This window comes from Ruditapes philippinarum, unplaced genomic scaffold, assembly GCF_026571515.1.
Source record: "Ruditapes philippinarum isolate M1 unplaced genomic scaffold, ASM2657151v2 ctg1984_1_1_1_1, whole genome shotgun sequence".
Taxonomy (NCBI): domain Eukaryota; kingdom Metazoa; phylum Mollusca; class Bivalvia; order Venerida; family Veneridae; genus Ruditapes; species Ruditapes philippinarum.
The window spans coordinates 4,643-30,960 of record NW_026857963.1 but is presented as its reverse complement, the minus strand read 5'-3'; the positions used below and the strand labels follow the sequence as shown (position 1 = coordinate 30,960).

At 32.8% G+C, this 26,318-nt stretch overlaps 1 protein-coding gene across 2 annotated transcripts; it reads left to right on the top strand.

Annotated features, from left to right (window-relative positions):
• The first annotated feature begins 218 nt into the window (after positions 1 to 218).
• LOC132751620 (uncharacterized) lies at positions 219 to 11,975 on the top strand. Of its 2 annotated transcripts, none has more exons than XM_060741815.1 (2): positions 219 to 408; positions 7,194 to 11,975. In XM_060741815.1, exon 2 carries the CDS (start codon positions 7,371 to 7,373, stop codon positions 9,081 to 9,083), a length of 1,713 nt encoding a protein of 570 aa, XP_060597798.1. In that variant the 5' UTR covers positions 219 to 408; positions 7,194 to 7,370; the 3' UTR covers positions 9,084 to 11,975. The 2 variants fall into 2 exon arrangements, with proteins under 2 accessions (XP_060597798.1, XP_060597797.1); XM_060741814.1 differs by lacking the exon at positions 219 to 408 and adding an exon at positions 679 to 1,339.
• Positions 11,976 to 26,318: the final 14,343 nt, after the last annotated feature.

Here is a 26,318-nt window from a genome sequence, read left to right as displayed (position 1 = left end):
ACCTCTTGCTTTAAATGTCTATGTACAGGCCTGGGTTTGACTTATGTCACAAATATTAAATAGTTTCTATTAAACCTTCATGTACTATGGAATATGTGGCGATAGGTAGTATTTTTCTTTATTGCAGATTTCGAAATAATCAGTTTCCATTTTATTAAGTTAAAGGGGTTAGGTCTAGTTTCGATTCTGACCACGTTAGATACGCCTGTGTAATTTTCAAGTTTCGTTTTCAATTCTTTGAAAATCATTTTTTTTTCAAAATAAACTATCAAGTATGATTTTTTGAAAATAGGAAATGTTAAACCGCAAAATCAATATTTAAGCAAATCGGGACTATTCGGAAAGTTATTCAAAGTGAAACGATTAGTTTGCAGCTCTACTCGTTTAATGGAATTAGTTTTGGCAAAGGTAATTATGATATTTTAGCATTCTTTGTTGGGCTATGTGCCAGTCAAATGTCCCCCACTGGTAGAAAAAATACTAACAAACGATGAGAAAAGAGAAAAAGAGAATTATAAAAGATAAAAAAAGAGATAAAAGTAACTATACTGTACAAGGCTGCATTTAAGTTACTAGTTTCGTTTCTTATTCTTGCATGAAAGACAGAAGAAGCACGTCCACCGCTTAGTTAGGAACAACTGTTGGTTTTAAATGATTTTTAGCAATGTTTTAAAATTTGAAAGAGTTGGTGCATCACAAATGGTTTGGGAAGTTAAATTCATAATTTGATTGATCATAATGGAATTACATATTTAGAATATATTTCTGTACGTGTTTGCACTGTTAAAAAGTTAGAGTTATTTCTCAAATTGTAATGAACAATTCATTCGCTACGGACTTTTAAATAGATATCTTAAGAGGTTATAATAACGGATTTGACTAATGTAAAGAATAGCTTCAAATCCGCAGTTTACGTCTAAATATTTTGAATATATACAGGTCTGAGTTTGACTTATATTACAAATATTAAATTTTAGTTTCTATTTAACCTACATGTACTATGGAATATGTGGCGATACGGATATGTATTATTTTTCTTTGACAGTGACATATTTCGAACTTTTCAGCTGTTAAAGGGGTTAGGTGTAATTTCGATTTTGACCACGCTAGATACGCCTGTGCAATTTTCTAGTTTCGTTTTCAATTCTTTGAAAATCATGTTTTCAAGTATGATTTCTTGAAAATAGGAAATGTTACACCGCAAAATCACAAATCGGGACTATTCGGAAAGTTATTAAAAATGGAAACGATCAATTTGCAGCTTTACTCGTTTTGAAATGAAATTTAATGGAGATAGAATTAGTCTAGGAAGAATGGCAATGAATGGGTTGTATCAAAGGTAATTATAACATTTTAGCATCCTTTGTTGGCTAAAAATAAGTAGCTATGTGTCAGTCAAATGTCTCTCACTTGTAGGAAAAAATTCTAAAAACGATTAGAAAAGAGAAAATAAAAAAATGAGATATATAACAGACGAAAAAAACACATTAAACATTGACTGCTAAACCCCATGTAAGTTGTTAACAGACGACAACGATTATGACAATATTGAGTTCTTTTCTTTACGACATAAAAATCGATTTATAGGTAACATGTGTCGTGGTCCGCGTAACGGTAAAACTTGTGTTGACATTCTCTTACAGTTACTTTTCTGTAAACTCATACATAATTTGAAAAGGTCTACACCCACTCACAGGTATTCGGCGTGTGTCAAAGACCATAATGAGTACCCCTCCCCTCTCTCACCATCTCACATGCTACAACCCGACTGCCTTATTAATTAAAAAGGCAGTCGGGTTGTAGCATGTGGGATGGTGGGAGAGGGGAGGGGTGGTCATTATGGTCTTTGACACACACCGAATACCTGTGCACCCACTTGTATGATATATGGAGAAACAGGACTTTGTCCTCTATAACTGCAGGTTAAAACAAGAATATTGTGTTACTGGAGTAAGTTGATAACCTTAAAAAATGATAAAATAGGTAAAATATTGTATAATACAGTTCTTTCTTTACATGTTAATAATGTTATGACCTCTCCTTGGATCTCATTTGTTAAAAATACTCTTGATGAGCTTGGCTTATCAAACTATTTTTGTGATCAATATGTTAGTTTTAAAACTATTGTGAAACAGAGATTGAAAGACCAGTTCTTACAGAACTGGAAAGGAACCATAAATGAATCCTCTAAATGTTTAATTTATCGTGTGTATAAGAAAGATTTTTGTTTCGAGAAATACTTAGATATATTACCTTTCAATCTCTGTAGAATACTTTGTAAATTCAGAACTATGAACCACATTTTACCTATAGAGAAAGGTAGACATTTACATATTGAAAGAAATCAAAGAATATGTCATTTATGTCCAAAACAATCTCTTGGGGATGAATTTCATTACTTATTAAATTTGAATGTCACTTTTTTAATTCTCTTCGTAAAAAGTTTATTGATTCAAAATTCTCAAATCATCCTAATATTTATAAATTAGAATCTTTAATGAATAGCTCTGACCATTCAACTTTATTAAAACTTGCATTATTCTGCAAAATTATTATTTCAAAATTTAAATAACTCATTCTCCTGTAAGTCATGATTTTCTCAACTTTATGAATGTATTTACATAGAAACAATTAAGATAACTTCTGTATAAGACAAATCATGTCCAAAGAGTAAAGCTTAGTCAAATGATATGTGTTAGTCAAATTGATTTCCTTATTATATAATTTTATGTATATATGTTTTGTTAATCACTTTTGAATAACTGTTCATTATATTGTTGATATATCATAACCTTATGCATATTATATGCCCTAGTTTTGAATAAAATCTTGAATCTTGAAAAATCTTCGTTTATTCGGTTGGAAAAGGTGTAAGTAGATCTATAATCTATTTTGTTATAAGATTTATTTTTTTTTTCAATTTGGCAAAGTTAACACACAGTCAGTCAAATATTATCATTAAGTTCCCTGCATGGGTTATTATTTATATTAAATCTTTTTTAATATATAGAAATTAAGGGCCAATATATATAGTCTGTTTTTCAGTACATTTAATTGCTATCAAGTTCACGTTACGGTTCTGGGGATAAACGTGCGCATGGCATTTCAAGGGAAATATAACAGACGAGGTTCGGTTTTGGGGAAGGGGTAACGACTTATGTGTAAATTAAAGAGAAACAATCCCTACAAAGAAACAAACTTAGTAAAAGACAATTTTGTTTGCATAAATTCGACAAGACATGACAGACAATTCCTAATAAAAGTGTCTTAAATTCTGCCAAATTACTTCACTTACATAAATTCGCAAAGAATGGATCCTTTTTACGTGTTTGTGAACATTCATGAATTCGCTTTTTCTTTTAAAAATAGACAATTTTCTAATGATGTGTGCCGGTATTTATGGTAAAAATACGAACATTTAGAAAACCGAAAGTAAACATTCCAGCTCATTATTATAATTTATGCGTACTGTTTTGACGGGACATGAGTTTGAACAATTGTTAATTAGACATTATTGACCTTTATCGGGATGAAAAGAATCGCCTTCAGTTAGTTCAATTTCAAGTTTAGATTTGGACATTTAGAGTATTCATTTTTGTGTCCGTTTCAAAGCAATCTTGCATAAAACGTGAACGATACAATGCAAAGTGCATGCGGTTGTACGGACTTGGAAACCACTGTATTGCTACAAGTGTAAGAAGGCTGGACTGATGATCCATGTCTTTAGCGAGATTTTGCTTCTAACACAAATTTACAGGATATAAATCATGTAATTGATAATATGTAAATAAATATCCACACTCACAACACTTAAAAAAAATCTACAGATTTCTCCGGTTATCTATTAATAATACTAATTGTCTTTTTTGATGATACCTTAAAAATGGAGGTCCTATTTAAAGCACCAGGGTGGCCTTTAGGACGGCTCTATTACTTAATGTGCATCTCAATATGTGCAAGCGCACGTGACAATGAATAAACCGTTAGAAACAGAAAACGACTTCGATAATGTAAAATGTCAAGCTGGTACCGGTTCATTTACAGGAAGTCAACAATGTAATTTATTCTTAGCGTTTAAAAAGTACAACATTAAAAATAATGTAAGCCTCGATTATTGAAATAATACTTAATATAATCGGTCCTGGAAATAAAAGGTTTGTCAAAAGTGACAAAAAAAATAAGTGTTTATTATACCCCCGCACAACAAAGTTGTATGGGCTTCTTTCCCCGCACAACAAAGTTGTAAAGGAATCAACTTGTCCGCCCGGCCGTCTTGATATTTAGTATTGATATAAGTCATGATTAGAAGATGACCCTTATTGATTTTGAGGTCACTAGGTCAAAGGTTAAGGTCACAGGGGCATTTATAAAACATGTCCGCCTAATAACTTAAGTCTCCTTTGACCAACAGTCTTGAACTCTTCATATTTGGCATAAAGGTTAGTCAGGATTATTAGATGACCCCTTTTGATTATGAGGTCACTTGATCGAAGGTTACAGGGGCCTTTACTAAAAAAGCTTGTCCGCCCAATAACTTATACCTTTGATTTACAGTCTTCATGTTTGGCATGGATGTTAGTCATGACTATTAGATGACCCCTATTTATCTTTGAAGTCACTGGGTCAAAGGTCAAGGTCAAAGGCGCCTTTAGTTCAAAAAGCTTGTCCGCTCAATTGCTTTAGAATGCTTTGTTCGACAGTCTTCATATTTGGTATTCAGGTTGATTATGCATTGTAAATGACCCCTATTGATTTCGAGGTCAGAGGTCAAGGTCATAGGGGCCTTTAGTTGTAAACACTTGTCCGCCAAATTGCTTAAGAATCCTTTGATCCACAGTCTTCATATTTGACATGGAGGTTACTCATGACCATTAAATGACCCCTATTATTTTTGAGCTCACTGACTCAAAGGTTAAGGTCACAGAGGCCTTGACCTCAAAACGCTTGTCAGTTCAAAAACTTAAAAATTCTTTGACCAACAGTCATCAAATTTGGCATGGAGGTTAGTCACGACCATTTGGCGATCCTTATTGATTTTCATGGCACTGGATCAAAGGTCAAGGTCACAGGGGCCTGAAGTTTAAAAAACTTGTACGTTCGAGTATTTAAGAATGATTTGGTCAACAGTCTTCATATTTGGTATAAAGTTTGGTAATGTCTATCAATTTACCCCTATTGATTTTTAGGACACTAGGTCAAAGGTCAAAGTCACAGTGGCCATGGCCAAAAAAGTTTGTCCGCCCAATAACATAAGAATCATTTGACCCACAGTCTTTATATTTAATATTGAGATGAGTCATGATCATTAGATAACCCCTATTTATTTTGAGGTCACTGGATCAAATGTCAAGGTCGCAGGGGCCTGGACCTTAAAAGCTTGTCCGCATAATAACTTAAGAATCCTTTAACCCACAATCTATGTTTGGCATTTAGGTTGATCATGACCATTAGGTGACTCCTATTGATTTTGAAGTCACTGGGTCAAAGGTCAATATCACAGGTGCCTTTAGCTCAAAAAGTTTGTCCGCTCAATTGCTTAATAATGCTTAGGTCAACAGTCTTCATATTTGGTATTCAGGTTTGTTATGAGTAGTAAATATTTCGGTGACTGTGTCAGAGGGTAAGGTCACAGGGCTTTTACTACAATAAGTTTGTCTGCTTAAATGCTTTAGAATGCCTTCCACAGTGTTTTGATTTTGACGCCAGAGGTCAAGGTCATAGGGACCTTGATTCTAAAAAACTTGTCCATCTAGTAGCTCAAGAATGCTTCGGCCCACAGTCTTCATATTTTGCATAGAGGGTGGACATGACCAATGCCCATGCATTTTGGTCATGACTTATTCCCCCTTACAGCAAGGTTGTAAGGAGGACATACTGGAATTAGCTTTACGTCTGTTTAGTGTTACGTGTCTATCCTGAAGTAGTTAAAATCCTTTAACCCTCTGTCTTCATATTTTGAATGGAGGTTGGTCATGACCAGTAAATGATCCCTATTTATTTTGAGATCAGTTGGTCAAAGGTAAATGTCACTGTTTGTCACTAAAACATGTAGAATTCGTATTTAGCAATGCACTCATTTGGCAGGAAGGTAATCCTTGAGCTCTAAATGACCACTGTTGATTCTGAGAAAGTGGTGTGCGGGGTATTCATGCCATGACAGTGGCAGTTCTAGTTTATCTTGATTTTGCACACAAAAAAACTGTTAAAGCAATCAATGGATTATTTTGCTACCTTTAAATAGATTTGTAAAATTACTTAAACTTATGTATGCAGCCCTTTATCTCTGTAGACAATCATAAAAGTCAAATCAGACAAATACATTGAGTGATTCATGTAAAGTGATGTTTAACTGGTGAGTGCTCATGGCATCTTTTTTCGTATAATTGTATGATTCTAAAAAAATAAAGGTTTCGATCATTTTAATACGTATTTAGTGTGTAATTTTGTTAATTTTAAGGCAGCCTTGGTTACAGCATTAGAAAGTATCAGCAGCTTTTCTTATTATTTTCCAAAATTTAATTCATGGAATAGTTAACTACACTGTATTTCGGTCTTACCTACGCTTAGAAATTAAACATGTAAACTGTAAAAAAAATCTGAAATTGACTATGGACGTCAATCGTCACTTTAGATTCCTTTGAAGGAAAAACTTGGGGGATTTTACAAACTCGAAATGTGTGGGAGGGGCATTTACCAGAAGTTTGATAATCCATCCGGGGTGGGGAGAAATGGGACAGAAGCTACAATACGCTGGCATAATTGTATAATTGTTTTGGACGCAAACATTTACTATTTTACATTTTTAAATAGACCAATAAAGTGTTCTGAAATTACTAGAAATCTAACAAATAATTAGCTCAGAAGAAAACAAAAGAAATGAGTATTGTACAATATCATATACATGAAAATTTAAAGAATTTTTTAGATATCAAAAATGTCTCTGTAGCCTTCATGTTTTATGCACAATTGATGAATACTTGTAACTCTTTTATCATCATACGCTGTTATAAACAGAATAAGGTTTTCCCAAATATAGACACAATTTAGGCAATTTCTGTCGACTAACAGCAATCGGATACCAAGTGCTTGTCAGAAATATAACTAGGATTATGGATGACAATGCACAAGTAATTTATTATTAATGATTTATTTTTAAAAATTTAAACTTCACAACTGAGTTTTGTTTATTTCAGAACAAATGCAATGGAACATGAGCAGAAAATCGCATCGTATAAGATTTCTTAGATACAGCAATCCCAACCAAGTCAAGATCTAACTGTCCTCTCACCACTCGCCAGTTCCTTAATATTTGCTGGATATCCTTGTTGATAAACACTTGAAATCAAATACTTGTCTGCTGTATTCCCTTGATGGCGACTTCAAAAGAAATCGGAAAAACGAAAGTAGCATTAGAGATATATTGTGATCCATGTAAGACTGAGGATGAACATGTATTATCTACTGCCGTAAGTTACTGCCGATACTGCAACGAATATTTGTGCCAGACTTGCCACAATGTTCATAAACGATTAAAGGCAACAAAAACTCATTTGGTTAAACTACAGGATGAAATGCCTTTAGAACGTATGTCAAACACAACAGACACGGATCCGCCAGAAAAATGCCTAGCTCACGGGGATCAAGTGATTGATAATTATTGCGTAACACACGAAGAGCTTTGCTGCCTGCAATGCTTAGCTACAAATCATAAGACCTGTGAAGATGTTCGAAATATTAAAGATTATCTTTATACTTTCGACTTTCAACAAGAGGAAAACCAAATAGAATGTAAAATGCGACAACTAGCCGACGAAGTGGATAAAATAATGTACCGTGTCAATTCAAGCCTAAAAGCCGTTGACTATTACCATAGTAAAGCTCAATCTGAAATGTTAAATGTGAAACATTCTGCAATTCATCATATAGAAAGTCTATATAAAGAACTTGTTAAAGAAGTAAACAGAATGAGAGAAGAAGATTTGAAAAGAATCATGCAGTATAAACATAAATGCGATGCTATAACATTTGACATGAGAACAATAGGTTCTTACTTAAGCGGAAAGAAGAAATCCAGTGGAAACCAATTATTTTTTGCAATGAAAAATATCGATGTGAAGATTAAGTCAAATTTACGGGATTTGACGAAAGTAAAATGTATTGAACATTATAATATTACTAGATATCTTTTTAAGCCGGATGGTAAACTAGATAACCTGAAGTCTCAACTAAGTAGTTTTTGGTCAATACAATCAGATTCTAATGTAATAAAATCAGCTTCAAAAGTTAGAAGTTTGTACGTCAAAGACGACGACGATGAGGAAAACTGCTGCATAACAGGAATTGCATTATTAGCAAAAGCACGTATTGTTTTGGCTGATAATAACAATTTGAAATTGAAATTATTTCATATGGAAGAAGATAAGTTAGTGTCAAAAATAGAATATGAATCAGCACCATGGGATGTTACATGTGTTTCCAATAGTCGAATAGCTGTTACATTCCCAGACCTGGAAATAGTTGAGTTACTATCTATCGATGGTACTTCCGAATTAACTAGAGAACAAGACAATTGTCGTATAACATGCTCAGGAAAATGCTATGGGATAACCAGTTCTAATGATACGGTCATTGTTACCGTCAAGACAGATGATGAGACAAGAAAAATTGAGCGGTATAAGTTAGATGGTTCATTACTGTTATCGGTTGATGTCGATGTCAGAAATCCGCAATATGTTGTCTGTTATGAGGATGAAGCAAGGACATATATTTCAGATAACACTGAAAATGAATATATTGTAGAAGTATCAAGTGATAACTTCACAACGCTTGGTAAATTTAATTCATGTAGAGATGAAGTAACAGGCATGACGATAGACAAAACAGGTCTTCTGTACTATTGTGATTCATACTACCATGAAATAGATTTAGTCAACTTAAACAAAGAGCAAGCTGATGAAAGAAAACGATATGAGCTAATTTCGGACAAAGAACCTAGCCCAAAATGCTTAGCATTTTGTAATGATACCAAACAACTATTTGTTGGTTTGGATGGAAATGAGATAAAGATATACTCTGTGTTTTAATAAAATGCTTCCAAGGTACCGGTATTTGTCCACTCTAATGATAATTTAACTGGGGTGTTAAGTTTACCTTAACTATTTTGATAGTTAAAGTGGAGTTATACTAGTATCTCCCCTGTTGTTCATATTGTTCATTCATGATAGGTAATAAAAAAAATTGATAGCCATGCAGGCGTAATATCTGTAAATGAATTTCAAGTTTTGTTACTTTTGGCTGATGAAACAGTTTTATTTTCATAAACTGTAGACGGACTAACGACATGCTAATTGTTCAAAATGGAATATATCTTTGAATAGATGTAATATGTAAATTGAGTAATAGACAAGAACACATTGGTGTATAATATGATATGATAGTACACAAATACTTTTAGTAAATTTTTGTTATGTGCTCGTTACTTTGATTGCTAATGACAAATTTTTAGTGTTCATAAGGCTTTATTCAAACAAGTTTTGAATACAGTTTAGATCAAAATTCTTTGTTTGATATTGTTTCAATTGGTATATGTAAAATCTTTAGTAATTTGATTAACAAAGCCCCGCATATAAGTTATATTATTTTTTTTTTTTTAATTTTGAATATTAATTGCTAGACAAAAAATTCAACTGTCTAATCAATCTATGGCTAGCTTGGTGCCTCTTGATATTTCTGCAAGTTTATTTGGTCTCCTGCCACATAAATACACATATGTCTTATGTATGATAAGCTGAACTTGGCTCAGGGCCCTTAGTGTGAAAGATGATATGTGTTTAAATTGTTTATGGAATGATTTGTCCGAAGGTAAACTTATGACTGACCTTCAAGTAATTATGTGTATTTTTCAATTTAGTTTAATCATATATGTGTGCGTGTGCGTGCGTGCGTGTGTGAAATTATATGTATATAATTTGAAAATAATAAATAATTATACATAACTACATTAATATAAATATACAAGGATGGGACTGAAAGTTATAAAAACATTATTGAGCGCCCTCCTGACTGTTATGTTATTAATATTTAAAAATAGATGTTGAAAAAGTAAAGCAAGAGAACGCCTGTATAGTCAGTATTGTCACATTCTTTCGCACTTTAGATACTATGCCCAAACTTAAGTTATAATATTAAATAAAGGTTCTTATATTGAAAACTATTTGTTGTATGTTAATGTCAATAATCACTAATAGGATTTAGACGATCTGCTCATAAACTTGCATTTGAAGAATGAAATTTATTGTACGTTGATAGGAATAATTAGAAATGAATGTTTTTTTAGATAAATATTATTTTTGTACTTCTCTGTCCATTGTATCTATTGTCTCCAAATATTACACTGACCTTGACCAACTATTTAGACATTTCTATCACTGTTCACTTGCAGCCATATGAGTGGTAAAGCATAATGTAAACAGCTGTTTTGTCATCCTTGTATTATAATCTTTGTTTTGCATTTATTTGTGAACAAGTTAAGAAGAAAATTGTTATTTTCCATAGTTTTGAAATTATGATATACAGTTACTTTGTTGGAGAAGCACATAAAAAGCAGTATATGAAAGTACAGGCTTATAAATTAAGGTGTATGAAATGAATAATTTCAAAGTAAATATGAGATGATTTATATTACATAATATTTAAATGTTAGGTATTTTTTCTTCTTAATGACTTATTGGAGGCCGATGTGTTCAGATATTGGTAGACATACTTAAGGAATGTTTATATATGTTTGTATATTTCCATCCTTTTCTCAACTCTTATATAACCACCGTCATCATGTATTTATTTATATACTGAAAAAATAATGAATTGATGTAATTTGCTTGTTATGTTTTGGCACTTTATTAGAACAAAACAATAGAAGAAAAATATATAAGGATAGTTTTAAATTTCACCTTAACAAAATTACGTTTCTTAAACCAGTACAAGTGATGGGGAGCGGTGGCCTAGTAGTTAAGGTGTTTGCCTCTCAACCCAGGGATCATGGGTTCGAGCCCTAATCGGGTCACGACCATGTATCTTCATATGATACCAGTACTGGTTGTTTCCAGGAAGCAGACTCGAGAGTGATTAATATAAGTTGCAACAACTAGTTTCGCAATCGAGTTCAAATAAATATGTTGAAACCAATAAAGTATTTGATTGCAGATGTAACAAAGACATAGCTGAATGATAAAGATGTTTATACAATTAAAATAACAACCAATTAGCTACTAAGTGCGATTTGAATAACACATATATGTTATTAATGTTCAATGAAAGTGAAATTGCAAAGAACTGCTGGTAAAAATCCGACAACATTCAAACGATAATCATTTTCTGTTGTAAAAATGCACAGAGGGGTCATGTTATAACACAAATACAATGTTTTCAGATTTATAGGTATATAATAACTAGGCTACTTTATGATAATGTTATCTGTAGAATTTTTAAATCTTCAAACATTCAGTAGCGTATTCTAAATAAAAGCGTTTGCTTTACACAACATAATTTCATTCCTTTTGAATAATTGTTAACACAATTAAGTTTGCTAATGATTAAGAAGCATTGCTCATTGACTAGCATATAAATATAATGAAGTTCTCATTTCATTTGAATATCTTTAATATTTATTCATATGCATAATAAGTTTTGTAAATATTCTTTAGTGAATTTAGAAAAAGCGACACACGTAAGTTCATTTTCAAATGAAAGTTGTTTGTTAGTATGCGCAAAAAATATCCGTACTTCAAAAGCTTTGTTTTAGATTTTTTTTCACATAATATGTACATTTCTGCTTTAAATACTCTAGAATGATACGATTTGTCCTTGTTATATAGTTGATTTATGCCATTTTGTTGTTTTCCCCTTATTTTATGTATTTGTCTAGCAAAAGAAATATTTAACATTTGTATGTACATATAAACAATTTTTGAATATGATCCTGTGTTATTTTACTTCTTTATCTTATCTGAATAACCATTCTCTCAGTTTAAAGGTCATTTCTCATCGATCAAGTGAAGTAAGTGCATGAAAAATCTGTAAAGTAATTAAAAAGAAATGCTCAGAATAAAATTGAAAATATGATTTTTGTGTGTAATTTGTTGCCCAGTTTGATTGATGAACGTTGCAATGCTTTCACTTGACAATTTGCACACAAGTTCTTGATTCAGACATTCATCATGATGTTAAAAAATCTCGTACCGTCAAGAAAATAAGCTTCAGTTGAGTCCCTTTAACTAGAAAGACATGAAAGACATTTCCAGCTTACATTTACTTAATCCGAGAATACAGTTTCACTTTAATGTATATTGGCATATCCGCATACAATATCCGCCGTTTTTACACGTTTCTTAAAATGCGTGACTCTGGGCCCAATGTTAAAGGAGCTTAACGAACAATGACTGTCCCGGTAGTTTTATTATCAGAACATAACAGAGTATTACGCAATTTTTTAAACGAAATGCAGATAACGAAACGAAGATAAAACTATTTAGAGGCATACTTTTACGATAATTTATAATATCCTCACTCTGCGGACTCTTACTTTAAATGCGTCGTCGTGCTTCTGCAGAAAATGTACATTAGCCTTCTTATATTCTACATGCAAAGAAATTATTAATCTTATATTTTTGTCATGTGAGACAACATAACAAGTGTTGGTATTCGGACTCAAATATTATGAGAACAAATGTTACGTTACTTATGTTCCTATCAATACCGGCATCTTTCCCACTTATAATTTCAATAGGATTGGAGCATAATCTGAGACCAAACGGCTGTTTTCTACCTGTATGTGTATCATCTTTAACATCGTCAATGCGTACATAGATAAAGTTTTAAATTATTTATAGAAGAATAACAGATTGATTCACTACAATATCATTAAAATCTTGTACATATTGGTCTCGTATAGTCAGTATCAAAGATGTAAGCGTTATATAATACATTATCTAATAGATATTTAATATCTGTTTCTCGTGTTACTATTAACAAATTACCTTATTCTCTATATACTATTAGTAAGTGAATTTTGTGATTCATTTATCTCTACCACCAAGCACGCTCGTTGCAAATGATAGAAACGGGGAAATTCCTAAGCTCTACAAGGACAGCAACATTTGATATTTTAGAACGAACCCCATAAACTTTTACAGAACGTGAGATGAATTTTGTTAATTGTTTTCTAATAAACAAAATCAGATCATAAATCATATTTCAGCATCTCGAAAAATTATGCGTGTAACCAGGAAGTCAAACTAGGTAAGTTTTAACATCTATCTTAATTATGATAATAGTTTATTTTAAGCATTTAGAGCTTGGTCATTCAGTGCCTTTTCAGCATTTATCATGCAGTCTGGGAAGTATTTTACCTAACTGACGGAGCGTTTTGATTTTAATTTTCTTGACATTTGTATATTTACAAATAACTTATATGATTATGAAGTGTCTAAAATGTTATACATATATATCAAATATTAAACAGAAGAATACCAGCTAGTATGTGATACGGTTTCAATTCTCTGTGATTTAGTTTGTATGATGTATTTTTTCAAACAAATGTTTTTATAGGTTCATATATCTTATGTCAAAAATCTTTATAACTAATAATAAAAAGTAACTTAATATATGGGCACATGAATAATGCAATTTATTGAAATATCAAGTCATGTGACATATACATTTATAAAAAACATACTATAAATAGTAACATACTATAGAGCATGTAGAGTACTTTTTTCTTCAATAAATGCCATAATTAGTGTAAATAGTAAATAACATAGCATTAAAAGTTCATTCCTTAATTAAAGTGTAAAATAAAAAGTTACACATCACTAATAAGACTATCATATTCCGACTTTTGATCATCGTCGACCTCGGTAAATGGTAACAAGTTATTTCCATTATAACTCTTATAACCGGATTCATTCGGTTTGTTGATTATAAACTCCTTCAATTCAATAGGGATTGAACTTTGTTTCGAAGAACCATTTTGACTACCATGATCAAGGATGCAATGTGTCACATAGTCATTATTATCATTATCAGATTCGCGTATAAGATCAGTAAGTATTTCATTTGACTCGATCTTTGCAGAAATTAGGCGGTTTTCTAGTAGAATCAATATAAATGGTCCAATGATAAGTTGTCCTATGCCAGATCCAAGAAGGATAGAAAAAATAGTCTAAAAAGATTAAAGAAAGCAATCACACAAACAACTGCGAAATATATAAACTTACTTCTTGCCTATGTTTTGAAATGCTTTGAGTGGAACTGCTTCGTATGCGATGACGTCATGGTGTCTTCACGAATAACTGTTCTTAATGGTAGAAGGTGCATTGAGAAATAACATTGAATAAAATGTGTTGCATCATTTCACTATACATTAAATAAGTAATTACTTGATTCCTTATAGTAAGGTCGACTATTTGACGAATTGAGCCCGGTGTCAACGTCAACATTGCTTTCACATTTTCATAAAATCTTTGCGTGCAAGTTGATACCAGCATAACTATTTAAGGGAATTGGTTGTCACACACTTGTTCTCTATGACCATCTGTCATGAGGGGCACATGTTCCATAACTCTAGTCTAATTATCTGTACAGAGTAATGTCCCTCTTCTTACTTACAAGCACCGAGAATAGAACAGTTCTTTGCTATCTTATAAGGAGTAACGAAATAAAAAAAAATATAGAAAAAAACAACAACAGGAGAACCGCTTGTAACTCTTTAGCTCAATTCGTATCCAAAAATATTATGGTATACACTCATTATCAATAAGCAGTACTTAATTACTTTCAAAATAAAAGTATTGGTATAGTACTGGTATTTGTACTGATACCGCATATGTTGACAAATACTGGTACTGATATTTAAGTAGTATATACCCCTATTACTAATTATGCATTTCCTATTGTGTAGAATAGTAGTTTAGGTACTACAATAAACCGCTTGTCCCTTTATCATTGTAAATAATGCTTAAAACAAAATACCGAGTGCATCGACAAGGCAGGAGTCTGATTAACGTGATTCTACAATGCCAAGGTTACCATCGACAGAACAGCGCCAGGTTAATGTGTCCCTTTACCATCTGGGCCTACCGAGTGATCCTCGTCAATTAGGAAGTTGAGATGTTGTAAGATGTCATCCAGTCTTACTCCTAGATTTTACGCAGGGTTAAAAGTTTAATGGGCCCATCTGGCGATAAAAGAATGAGGCAAACTGACGTTCTGACTGAAAGGACAAACTTTTCTTCGAGAGTCACGTGTGGAAACACTAAGCCGTATGCACTCATTGAATAGATCACGTTCCTAAATGCCAAAACATAACAAGCAAATTACATCACAATTGATCAGTCATACACCAATTCATTTTTTTTTTCAGAATATAAAATTAATAGATCTACATGTTCACTGTCTTTAACATGATGGCGGTGGTTATATAAGCATTGAGAAAAGCATGAAAATATAGAAACATATATAAACATTTATCATCAAATCGTGCTTAGAATGTCTACCAATATCTGACATCGGCCTCTGATAAGTCATTCAGAGGAAACAAGATCTAACATTTATATATTCAGTTATATAAATCACTTCTTATTTACTTTGAAATTGTTCATTTCAGACACCTTAAATTTATAAGACAGTGTATTCAAATATTGGCTTATATGTGCTTCTCCAACAAGGTAACCATGGTTACCATAATTTCAAAAGTATAAAAGATAATAGTTTTCGTCGTTATTTGTTCACAAATAAATCCAAAACAAAAGTCATAACCAAAGGATGACATAACAACTGTTAACTTTATGCTTTACCACTCATATATCAAGCTAGACTGGCTGCAAGTTAATGGTGATTGAAATGTCTAAATACTTGGTCAAGGTCAATGTAAATTTGGGAGACATTCACTTGTAGTGATTCGATACAATGGACAGACAAGTACAAAAATAATATTTATCTTCTATAACATTCATGTCCAAGTAGTCCTATCAATATACAATAAAGGCCTTTCTGTTATGCAGCAGTTTTCCTCATCGTCGTCTTCTTTGACGTGCAAACTTCTAACTTTTGTAGCTGATTTTATGTTTACATTAGAATCTGATTGTATTGACAAAAACGTCTTAGTTGAGACCTACGGTTATCTAGTTCACCATCCGGCTTGAAATGATATCTAGTAATATCAAAATGTTCAATACATTTTACTTTCGTAAACATCGATCTTCACATCGATATTTTTCATTGAGCAAGTTTTTTATATATACTTTCAATATGATCAATGGCAGAATGTTTCACTTTTAACATTTCAGATTGTGCTTTACTATGGTAATAGTCAACGGCTTTTAGGCTTGAATTGACACGGTACGTTATTGTATCTACTTAATCGGCTAGTTGTCGCATTTTTCATTATATTTTGTTTTCCTCATGTTGAAAGTTGAAAGTATAAAGATAATCTTTAATATTTTGAACATCTTCACAGGTCTTACGATTTGAGCTAAGCATTGCGGCGTGTGATACGCAATAATTATTAATCACTTGATCACCGTGAGCTAGGCATTTTTTTCTGAGAGGTCTGTGTCTTTTGTGTTTGACATGCGTTCTAAAGGCATTTCATCATGTAGTTTAACCAAATGAGCTGTTGTTGCTTTTAATCGTTTATGAACATTGTCGCAATGTTGGCAAAAATATTCGTTGCAGTATGGGCAGTAACTTACGGCAGTGGATAATACATGTTCATCCTCAGTCTTACATGGGTCACAATATATCTCTAATGCTACTTTCGTTTTTTCCGATTTCCTTTGAAGTCGCCATTAAAGGTATACAGCAGGCAACAATTTGATTTCAAGTGTTAATCAACAGAGATATCCAGCAATTAAGAAGGAACTGTTGAGTGGTGAGAGGACAGTTAGATCTTGACTTGGGATTCTGCGGTTGTCTGCTCTTGTTCCATTGCATTTGTTCCTGAATAACCAAAACTAGTTTGTACCGTTTAAAGTTTTGACAAATAAATAATTTTAAAAAAAATCTTTCAAAGTCTTTTCTTTCCTTTTTATATATCTTTTTACTACCACGAATAGTCGTAAGAACTTCGTCAAGTGCCGTTTATATTCTAACATTTCTACAACTGTAAAATTTACGGCTGCCATGCCGCTGTAAAACAAAAACTTTCTGAACGTGATCTTTTTCTTTTTATGTTACTTTAAAATGATGAGATATGTATTTAAAACTTAACAAAGAGTCGTTTTAATTTTGTTTACAAACTTCTACAAAACTTACAATACTAAAAGTTTATTCCGCTAGGCCGCCAACTTCAAGCCGGAAGGCCGCTGGGCCGCCAACTTCACTCCGCCTGGCCGCTAGTGTGCCAACTTCACGCCGCCAGGCATATAAAACGTGTGTAATAAGACATATTTTCCACACTTAAACGTGTAAACATAGCACAATAGATAGATATATCTTTCAGTAACCCATCTATCCTCATTTACAATAAATGAATTATCAAACTTGAAAAATTACCTTAAAATTGCGAGGTCGAGATGTTATGTGACACGGAAGTTTACAATTTACCACGAGTAAAAATACAATTAGCTGCTGGCCATTGGTAACGCATGTTGTATAAATATAAGAAAATGCGCAAATGTCTATATACAGGTAGTATTTTTCTTTATTATAGATTTCGAACTTTTTAGTTTCCATTCTTTTAAAGTTAAAGGGGTTAGGTCTAGTTTCGATTAGGACCATCCTAGATACGCCTGTGCAATTTTCAATCTTTGAAAAACTATCAAGTATGATTTTATGAAAATAGCTAGAAACTGCATGGACTATTTGGAAAGTTATTCAAAGTGAAACGATTAATTTGCAGCTTTACTCGTCTGGAAATAAAATTTAATGGAGATAAATTAGTTTTGGAAGAATGGCAATCGAAGGTTATTTAGGAAATAGATATCAATTCTGAGTGCATTGTTGTAGAATAATGCACGGTTTGAGTTCAAATGCGTAGTAATATAATCACGAAGGCCGATAGGCCTGAGTGATTAATTACAAAGCATTTGAACGAAAAACGTGCATTATTATACAATAATGCACGAAGAATTAATATCTATTTCATTTCAAACACGTCAAGAAAAATATAATTGGACTTTATGCTTGATGGTAAAAAAATTTTTCGCCTCAGAGTTTCCAATAGAAACGTTCTTTAAAGGCTGTTCGAGTGGGCTGCAAAGAACTGTCGTTAAATCTACCGTGTGTAGAAACATTTTGAGAATAACGAATTTTGAAAACGTTTTACTCTATAATTTTTCAAGCGAAATACAAATTAGTAAAAGTGAAATAAATGTAAAACTTAACTCGTTTTCGACATTAAAAAGGCGTACTTGATTTGATTGTTTTGCACGTGCTGTTTGGCGCTACTTTGTGACGTCACGTAAACAACCCTTTAAACGTATGTACAGCTTTAACGACTGAATTAAAGATATTGGTGTTCGGATTCATTTTCTTAGTTAGACCATTTTCTTTCATTCTAGTTGTTTTCACAACAAAATTCGACAAAAAAATTGTTTTTATTTATCACATTTTTCAAACAAAATGACGCCCTCAATGTGAAAATACACAGGGAGATAATAAGAACGGCGAGTGCATTGTTGTAGAATAATGCACGCTTCGGGCCTTCTTTGTTTATATAGAAAAAAAATCCGATAGTGTTAGAATATAAATTTTAGCATTTTTTGCTGGTTAAAAGAAAGTAGCCATGTGCCAGTCAAATGCCTCTCACTGGTAGGAAAAGTACTGGAAAAAAAAGATGAGAAAAGAGAAAAGAAAGTAAGAAAATTATAAAAGACGAAAAAAAAAACGAAAAAGAAAAACCAAACATTAAACATTGACTACAAAACCCCATATAATGAGCGATAAACAGTTGTAAACAGAGATAAAAGTATGACGACAACGATTATTATTATAAAATAGAGTTCTTTTCATTGCAACATAAAAATCAATTTAAGGTAAAAAATTGTGTCGTGGTAAAGCCATTTCTTCCGCGTTTGTGTTTACAGCATATTTGGTTGCAAATGGTGTCAGTTGATTTTTAATCTATTTTGTTATACAATATTCAAATTGACAACGTTCAAAAACTGTCAAAAATAGAAAATTTAACACACAGCCGAATTCATTTATCAGTTTATAACAAAATCCCTTCATTTTCTTTTCTTTTTCAGTGTTAACATACAGCGTTCACCGAAAATAACCCCTCAAAACATCGAAAACGAAAGTAAACTTATTTCTCCATAATCACCTAATCGATATTTCCCAACTTACCAATTTCGTGAAGCTGATAATACAAATGTGTCTGGTTTTAGAGCAGTATTTACTTTTTCCTGCAATTTGAATACTTTTTGTTAAATTGGCTATAAATTGTAGCGTACTTGTTGGCATTTGCGAACGATGTTGATATTTACCACTAAATCAAGACCAAAACACATTTTCTGTATCAAAATCCGTCAAAATATAGACTTCCCTCTACTGTACGGTATTGCTGTATTTGAGTGTTCGCTGCTTTAGCAAAATTTGCGAAAAACAGACTCGAGGCTGATCTTATTGAAACTTGTAAGAGAGGCATACTCAGAATTAAATATTTAAATCTGTTAGAATGTTTAATAAACTTTTATGTTTCTTGAAATACAAATTCATTTTCGCTATCAGTAAGTAGTGTTTCCAACTAGAAATTTGTCTGTACTTAGCGGATGATAAAGTCTAGTTCATATAGCTATAAATAAGTTGCGTCTCTGTTCAGTTGAAAACATTTTGCTCTGCATCCTTCACCCCACTACCACAGTCACATAATGGATTTTATCGTACAAGTCTGCATTTAAGTTTCTTCTTTGGTTTCTTAGTCAACCATCAAAGACAGAAGAAGTACGTCCACCGCTTAGTTAGGAACAACTGGTGGTTTGAAATGATTTTTTAGCAATGTTTTAAAATCTGAAAGAGTTGGTGCATCACAAATGGTTTGGGAAGTTCAATTCCTAATTTGATTGATAATGGAATTACAGATCTAGAATATATTTTTGTACGTGTTTGCACTGTTAAAAAGTTAGAGCTATTTGTCAAATTGTACTGACCAATCATTGTATACACACCGGTCTCTCAAATATCGACCTGTGTCTTACGACGCATTACTCACCCCAAATAGGGGTAAAAATGACTCCGACATAAAGAAGTTCGCGTAGGGATGACAATTTTATTTTATAAAACTAAATATATCTTTCCAAGTGATAAAAATCGTTTATTGCTTCCAAGCTTGTTTTCCGGAGTGCAATTGATAGTTCGACTGTGTGACTATTTATTCAAATATTATAAACTGCTTTCACTTTCGGTTTTAAACAATACCATCCCGTGTGTTGAATGGAACTGGGTTTGTAAAACCACTAAAGGATTGTCAAAAGGTGTATTTGATGCATGTTTTGGGTAAAAATGACGTAAGGGCTATTTTGCCAACAGGGTATGGAAAAAGTTTAATTTTTCAACTGGCCCCATTTGCGTTTTGTTCTATCACTTCCGTGTTCAAGCTGCCATGTAAAAATGTAATGCGTTCCCATCATGCTTAGAGTAGTTTCACACCGGTCAGTAAGGCCGGTGTACACAATGCTGACCAATTTATTTTGCTACGGACTTTTAAATAGATATCTTAAGACGTTATAATAGCGGATTTGACTAATGTAAAGAATAGCTTCAAATCTGCAGTTTACGTCTAAATATTTTGACTATATACAGGTCTGAGTTTGACTTATATTACAAATATTTAAATTTAGTTTCTATTTAACCAACATGTACTATGGGATATGTGGCGATACGGATATGTATTATTTTTCTTTGACAGTGACATATTTCGAACTTTCAGTTGTTAAAGGGGTTAGGTGTAATTTCGATTTTGGCCACGCTAGATACGCCTGTGCAATTTTCAAGTTTCGTTTTCAATTCTTTGAAAATAATGTTTTTAAAATAAACTATCAAGTATAATTTATTGAAAATTAGAAATGTTACACCACAAAATCACAAATCGGGACTATTCGGAAAGTTATTAGAAGTGAAACGATCAATTTGCAGCTTTACTCGTTATGAAATTTAATGGAGATCGAATTAGTCTAGGAAGAATGGGTTGTATCAAAGGTAATTATAACATTTGGCTAAAAGTAAGTAGCTATGTGTCAGTCAAATGTCTCTCACTTGTAGGAAAAAATACTAAAAACGAAAATAGAAAATAAAAAAATGAGATATATAACAGACGGAACAAAAACATTAAACATTGTGTAAATGGTTGATAAACAGTTGTAAACACACGACAACGATTATTACAATATTGAGTTCTTTTCTTAACGACATAAAAATCGATTTATAGGTAACATGTGTCGTGGTATAGCCATTACTTCCGCGTAACGGTAAAACTGTGTCGGTTATTCGGTTGGAAATGGTGTAAGTAGATCTATAATCTATTTTGTTATAAGATTTATTTTTCAATTTGGCAACGTTCAATAGAAAGTTTAACACACAGTCAGTCAAATATTATCACAAACTCCCTGCATGGGTTATTATTTCTTTTCTTTTTATTAAAATCTTTTTTAATATATAGAAATTAAGGGCCAAAACAAGTTAATCAGTGTTAATATATATATAGTCTGTTTTTCAGTACATTTAATTTTATAAAACGGCTGCTATCAAGTTGACGTTACGGTTCTGGGGATAAACGTGCACATGGCATTTCAAGCGAGTAAGGGGTAACGACTTATGTGTAAATTAAAGAGAAACACTCCCTACAAAGAAACAAACTAAGTAAAAGACAATTTTGTTTGCATAAATTCGACAAGACATGACAGACAATTCCTAATAAAAGTGTCTAAAATTCTTCCAAATTACTTCATTTACATAAATTCGCAAAGAATGTATCCTTTAAATACGTGTTTGTGGGCATTTATGAATTCGCTTTTTCTTTTAAAAATAGACAATTTTCTAATGATGTGTGCTTGCTATTTATATACGGTGGTTATGGTAAAAATACGAACATTTTTAAAACCGAAAGTAAACATTCCATCTCATTATTATGCGTACTATTTTGACGTGACATGAGTTTGAACAATTGTTTATTAGACATTATTGACCTTTATCGGGATAAAAAGAATCGCCTTCAGTAAGTTCAATTTCAAGTTTAGAATTTGACATTTAGAGCATTCATTTTTGTGTCCGTGTCATAACAATCACGCACAAAACGTGAACGAAACAATGCAAAGTGCATGCGGTTGTACTGACTTGCAAACCACTGTATTGATACAATTGTAAGAAGACTGGACTGGTGATCTATGTCTTTGGCGAGATTTTGCTTCTTACACACATTTACAGGATATAAATCATGTAATTGATAATATGTAAAAATATCCACACTAACAACATTTTAAAAAATCTACAGATTTCTCCGGTTATCTATTAATAATACTAATTGACTTTTTGATAAAACCTTAAAAATGGAGGTCCTATTTAAAGCACCAGGGTGGCCTTTGGGACGGCTCTATTACTTAATGTCCATCTCAATATGCGTAAGCGCATGTGACAATGAATAAACCGTTAGAAACAGATAACGACCTCGATAATGTAAAATGTCAAGCTGGTAACCGGTTCATTTACAGGACGTCAACAATATAATTCATTCTAAGCGTTAAAAAAGTACAACATTAAAAATAATGTAAGCCTCGATTATTGACATAATACTTAATATAATCGGTCCTGGAAATAAAAGGTTTGTCAAAAGTGACAAAAAAATAAGTGTTTATTATACCCCCGCACAACAAAGTTGTATGGGGTTCTTTCCCCGCACAACAAAGTTGTAAAGTGGGAATACTAGAATCAACTTGTCCGCCCGGCCGTCTTCATATTTAGTATTGAGATAAGTCATGATTAGTAGATGACCCCTATTGATTTTGAGGTCACTATGTCAAAGGTTAAGGTTACAGGGGTCCTGACAAAAAATGTCCGCCTAATAACTTAAGTATCCTTTGACCAACAGTCTTGAACTCTTCATATTTGGCATAAAGGTTAGTCATGATTATTAGATGACCCCTTTTGATTATGAGGTCACTTGATCGAAGGTGACAGGGGCCTTTACATAAAAAGCTTGTCCGCCCAATGACTTATACCTTTGATTCACAGTCTTCATGTTTGGCATGGATGTTAGTCATGACCATTAGATGACCCCTATTTATTTTTGAAGTATCTGGGTCAAAGGTCAAGGTCATAGGCGCCTTTAGTTCAAAAAGCTTGTCCGCTCAATTGCTTTAGAATGCTTTGTTCGACAGTCTTCATATTTGGTATTCAGGTTGGTTATGCATTGTTAATGACCCCTATTGATTTCGAGGTCAGAGTTCAAAGTCATAGGGGCCTTTAGTTGTAAACCTTTTCCGCCCAATTGCTTAAGAATCCTTTGATCCACAGTCTTCATATTTGACATGGAGGTTACTCATGACCATTAAATGACCCCTATTGTTTTTGAGCTCGCTGACTCAAAGGTTAGGGTCATAGGGGCCTTGACCTCAAAACGCTTGTCAGTTCAATAACTTTAAAATTCTTTGACCAACAGTCATCCAATTTGGCATGGAGGTTAGTCACGACCATTTGGCGACCCTTATTGATTTTCATGTCACTGGATCAAAGGTCAAGGTCACAGGGGCCTTAAATTTAAAAAAAATTGTCCGTTCAATTACTTAAGAATGCTTTGGTCAACATTCATCATATTTGATATAATGTTTGGTAATGTCTATCAATTTACCCCTATTGATTTTTAGGACACTAGGTCAAAGGTCAAAGTCACAGTGGCCATGGCCAAAAAATTTTTGTCCGCCCAATAACATAAGAATCATTTGACCCACAGTCTTTATATTTAATATTGAGATGAGTCATGATCATTAGATAACCCCTATTTATTTTGAGGTCACTGGATCAAATGTCAAGGTCGCAGGGGCCTGGACCTTAAAAGCTTGTCCGCATAATAACTTAAGAATCCTTTAACCCACAATCTATGTTTGGCATTTAGGTTGATCATGACCATTAGGTGACTCCTATTGATTTTTGAAGTCACTGGGTCAAAGGTCAATATCACAGGTGCCTTTAGCTCAAATAGTTTTGTCCGCTCAATTGCTTAATAATGCTTAGGCCAACAGTCTTCATATTTGGTATTCAGGTTGGTTATATATATGAGTAGTAAATATTTCGGTGACTGTGTCAGAGGATAAAGGTCACAGGGCTTTTTACTACAATAAGTTTATCTGCTTAAATGCTTTTAGAATGCCTTCCACAGTGTTTTGATTTTGACGCCAGAGGTCAAGGTCATAGGGGCCTTGCTTCTAAAAAACTTGGCATTTAGTAGCTCAAGAATGCTTCGGCCCACAGTCTTCATATTTTGCATAGAGGGTGGACATGACCAATGCCCATGCATTTTGGTCATGACTTATTCCCCTTACAGCAAGGTTGTAAGGAGGACATACTGGAATTAGCTTTACGTCTGTTTAGTGTTACGTGTCTATCCTGAAGTAGTTAAAATCCTTTAACCCTCTGTCTTCATATTTTGAATGGAGGTTGGTCATGACCAGTAAATGATCCCTATTTATTTTGAGATCAGTTGGTCAAAGGTAAATGTCACTGTTTGTCACTAAAACATGTAGAATTCGTATTTAGCAATGCACTCATTTGGCAGAAAGGTAATCCTTGAGCTCTAAATGACCACTGTTGATTCTGAGAAAGTGGTGTGCGGGGTATTCATGCCATGACAATGGCAGTTTCTAGTTGATCTTGATTTTGCACACAAAAAACTGGTAAAGCAATCAATGGATTATTTTGCTATATTTAAATAACTTTGTAAAATTACTTTAACTTATATAGCCCTTTATCTCTATAGACATTAATCATAAAAGTCAGACAAATACATTGAGGGATTCATGTAAAGTGATGTTTAACTGGTGAGTGCTCATGGCATCTGTTTTCGTATAATTGTATGATTCTAAAAAATATAAGTTTCGATCATTTCAATACGTATTTAGTGTGTAATTTTGTTAATTTTAAGGCAGCCTTGGATACAGCATTAGAAGGTATCAGCAGCTTTTCTTAGTATTTTTCAAAATTTAATTCATGGAACCGTTAACTACACTGTATTTCGGTCTTACCTACGCTTAGAAATTAAACATGTAAACTGTCAAAAAAATCTGAAATTAACTATGGACGTCAATCGTCACTTTAAATCCCTTTAAAGGAAAATACACTTGGGGGATTTTACAAACTCGAAATGTGTGGGAGGGGCATTTACCAGAAGTTTGATAATCCATCCGGGGTGGGGAGAAATGGGACAGAAGCTACAATACGCTGGCATAATTGTATAATTGTTTTGGACGCAAACATTTACTATTTTACATTTTTAAATAGACCAATAAAGTGTTCTGAAATTACTAGAAATCTAACAAATAATTAGCTTAGAAGAAAACAAAAGAAATGAGTATTGTACAATATCATATATATGAAAATTTTAAGAAATGTTTAGATATCAAAAATGTATCTGTAGACTTCATGTTTAATGCAAAATTGATGAATATAACTAGGATTATGGATGACAATGCACAAGCAATGTATTATTAATGATTTATTTGTCAAAATTTTAAACTGTACAACTGATTTTTGTCAAATTTTCGGGAAAAAAATTTGCAATGGAAATTTAAGCAGACAATTCGAAATGGGAATTAAAAAATTTTTAATATCAGAAACCCCCAAGGGAAAATAAATTTTAACTGCCCTTTTAACCATCCCCTTTTTCCCCTTCTAAAAATGCTGGATACCCCTTGCTGATTTAAAATTTTAAATAAAATTTTTCCGGGAAAAACCTTAAATGGAAAACTTAAAAAAGAAATGGGAAAAAGGGAAAAGTAGCTTTAGGATTTATTTGACCCAAAATAAAGGATGAACATGTATTTATCAAAAATCCCGTAAGTTATTTTCCGATACTGAAACGAATTTTCTGCCCAAAATTGCCACAATGCTCAAAACAAAAAAAGGGAAACAAAAGCCCATTTGGTTAAACTACAGGAAAAATGCCTTTGGGACGAAATTCAAACAAACAGCCCAGGGATCCGCCAAAAAAATGCCTACTAAAAGGGGGAAATAAGTGATTAAAAAAAATTGCGTAACACACGAAGACCTTTGCTCCCCTAAAATTTTTAGTTTTACAATCAAAAAGACCTGTGAAATGTTCGAAATATTAAAGA

Coding starts and splice junctions, on each gene's coding strand:
- LOC132751620 (XM_060741815.1), top strand. CDS start 7,371: ATGGCGACTTCAAAAGAAATCGGAAAAACGAAAGTAGCATTAGAGATA.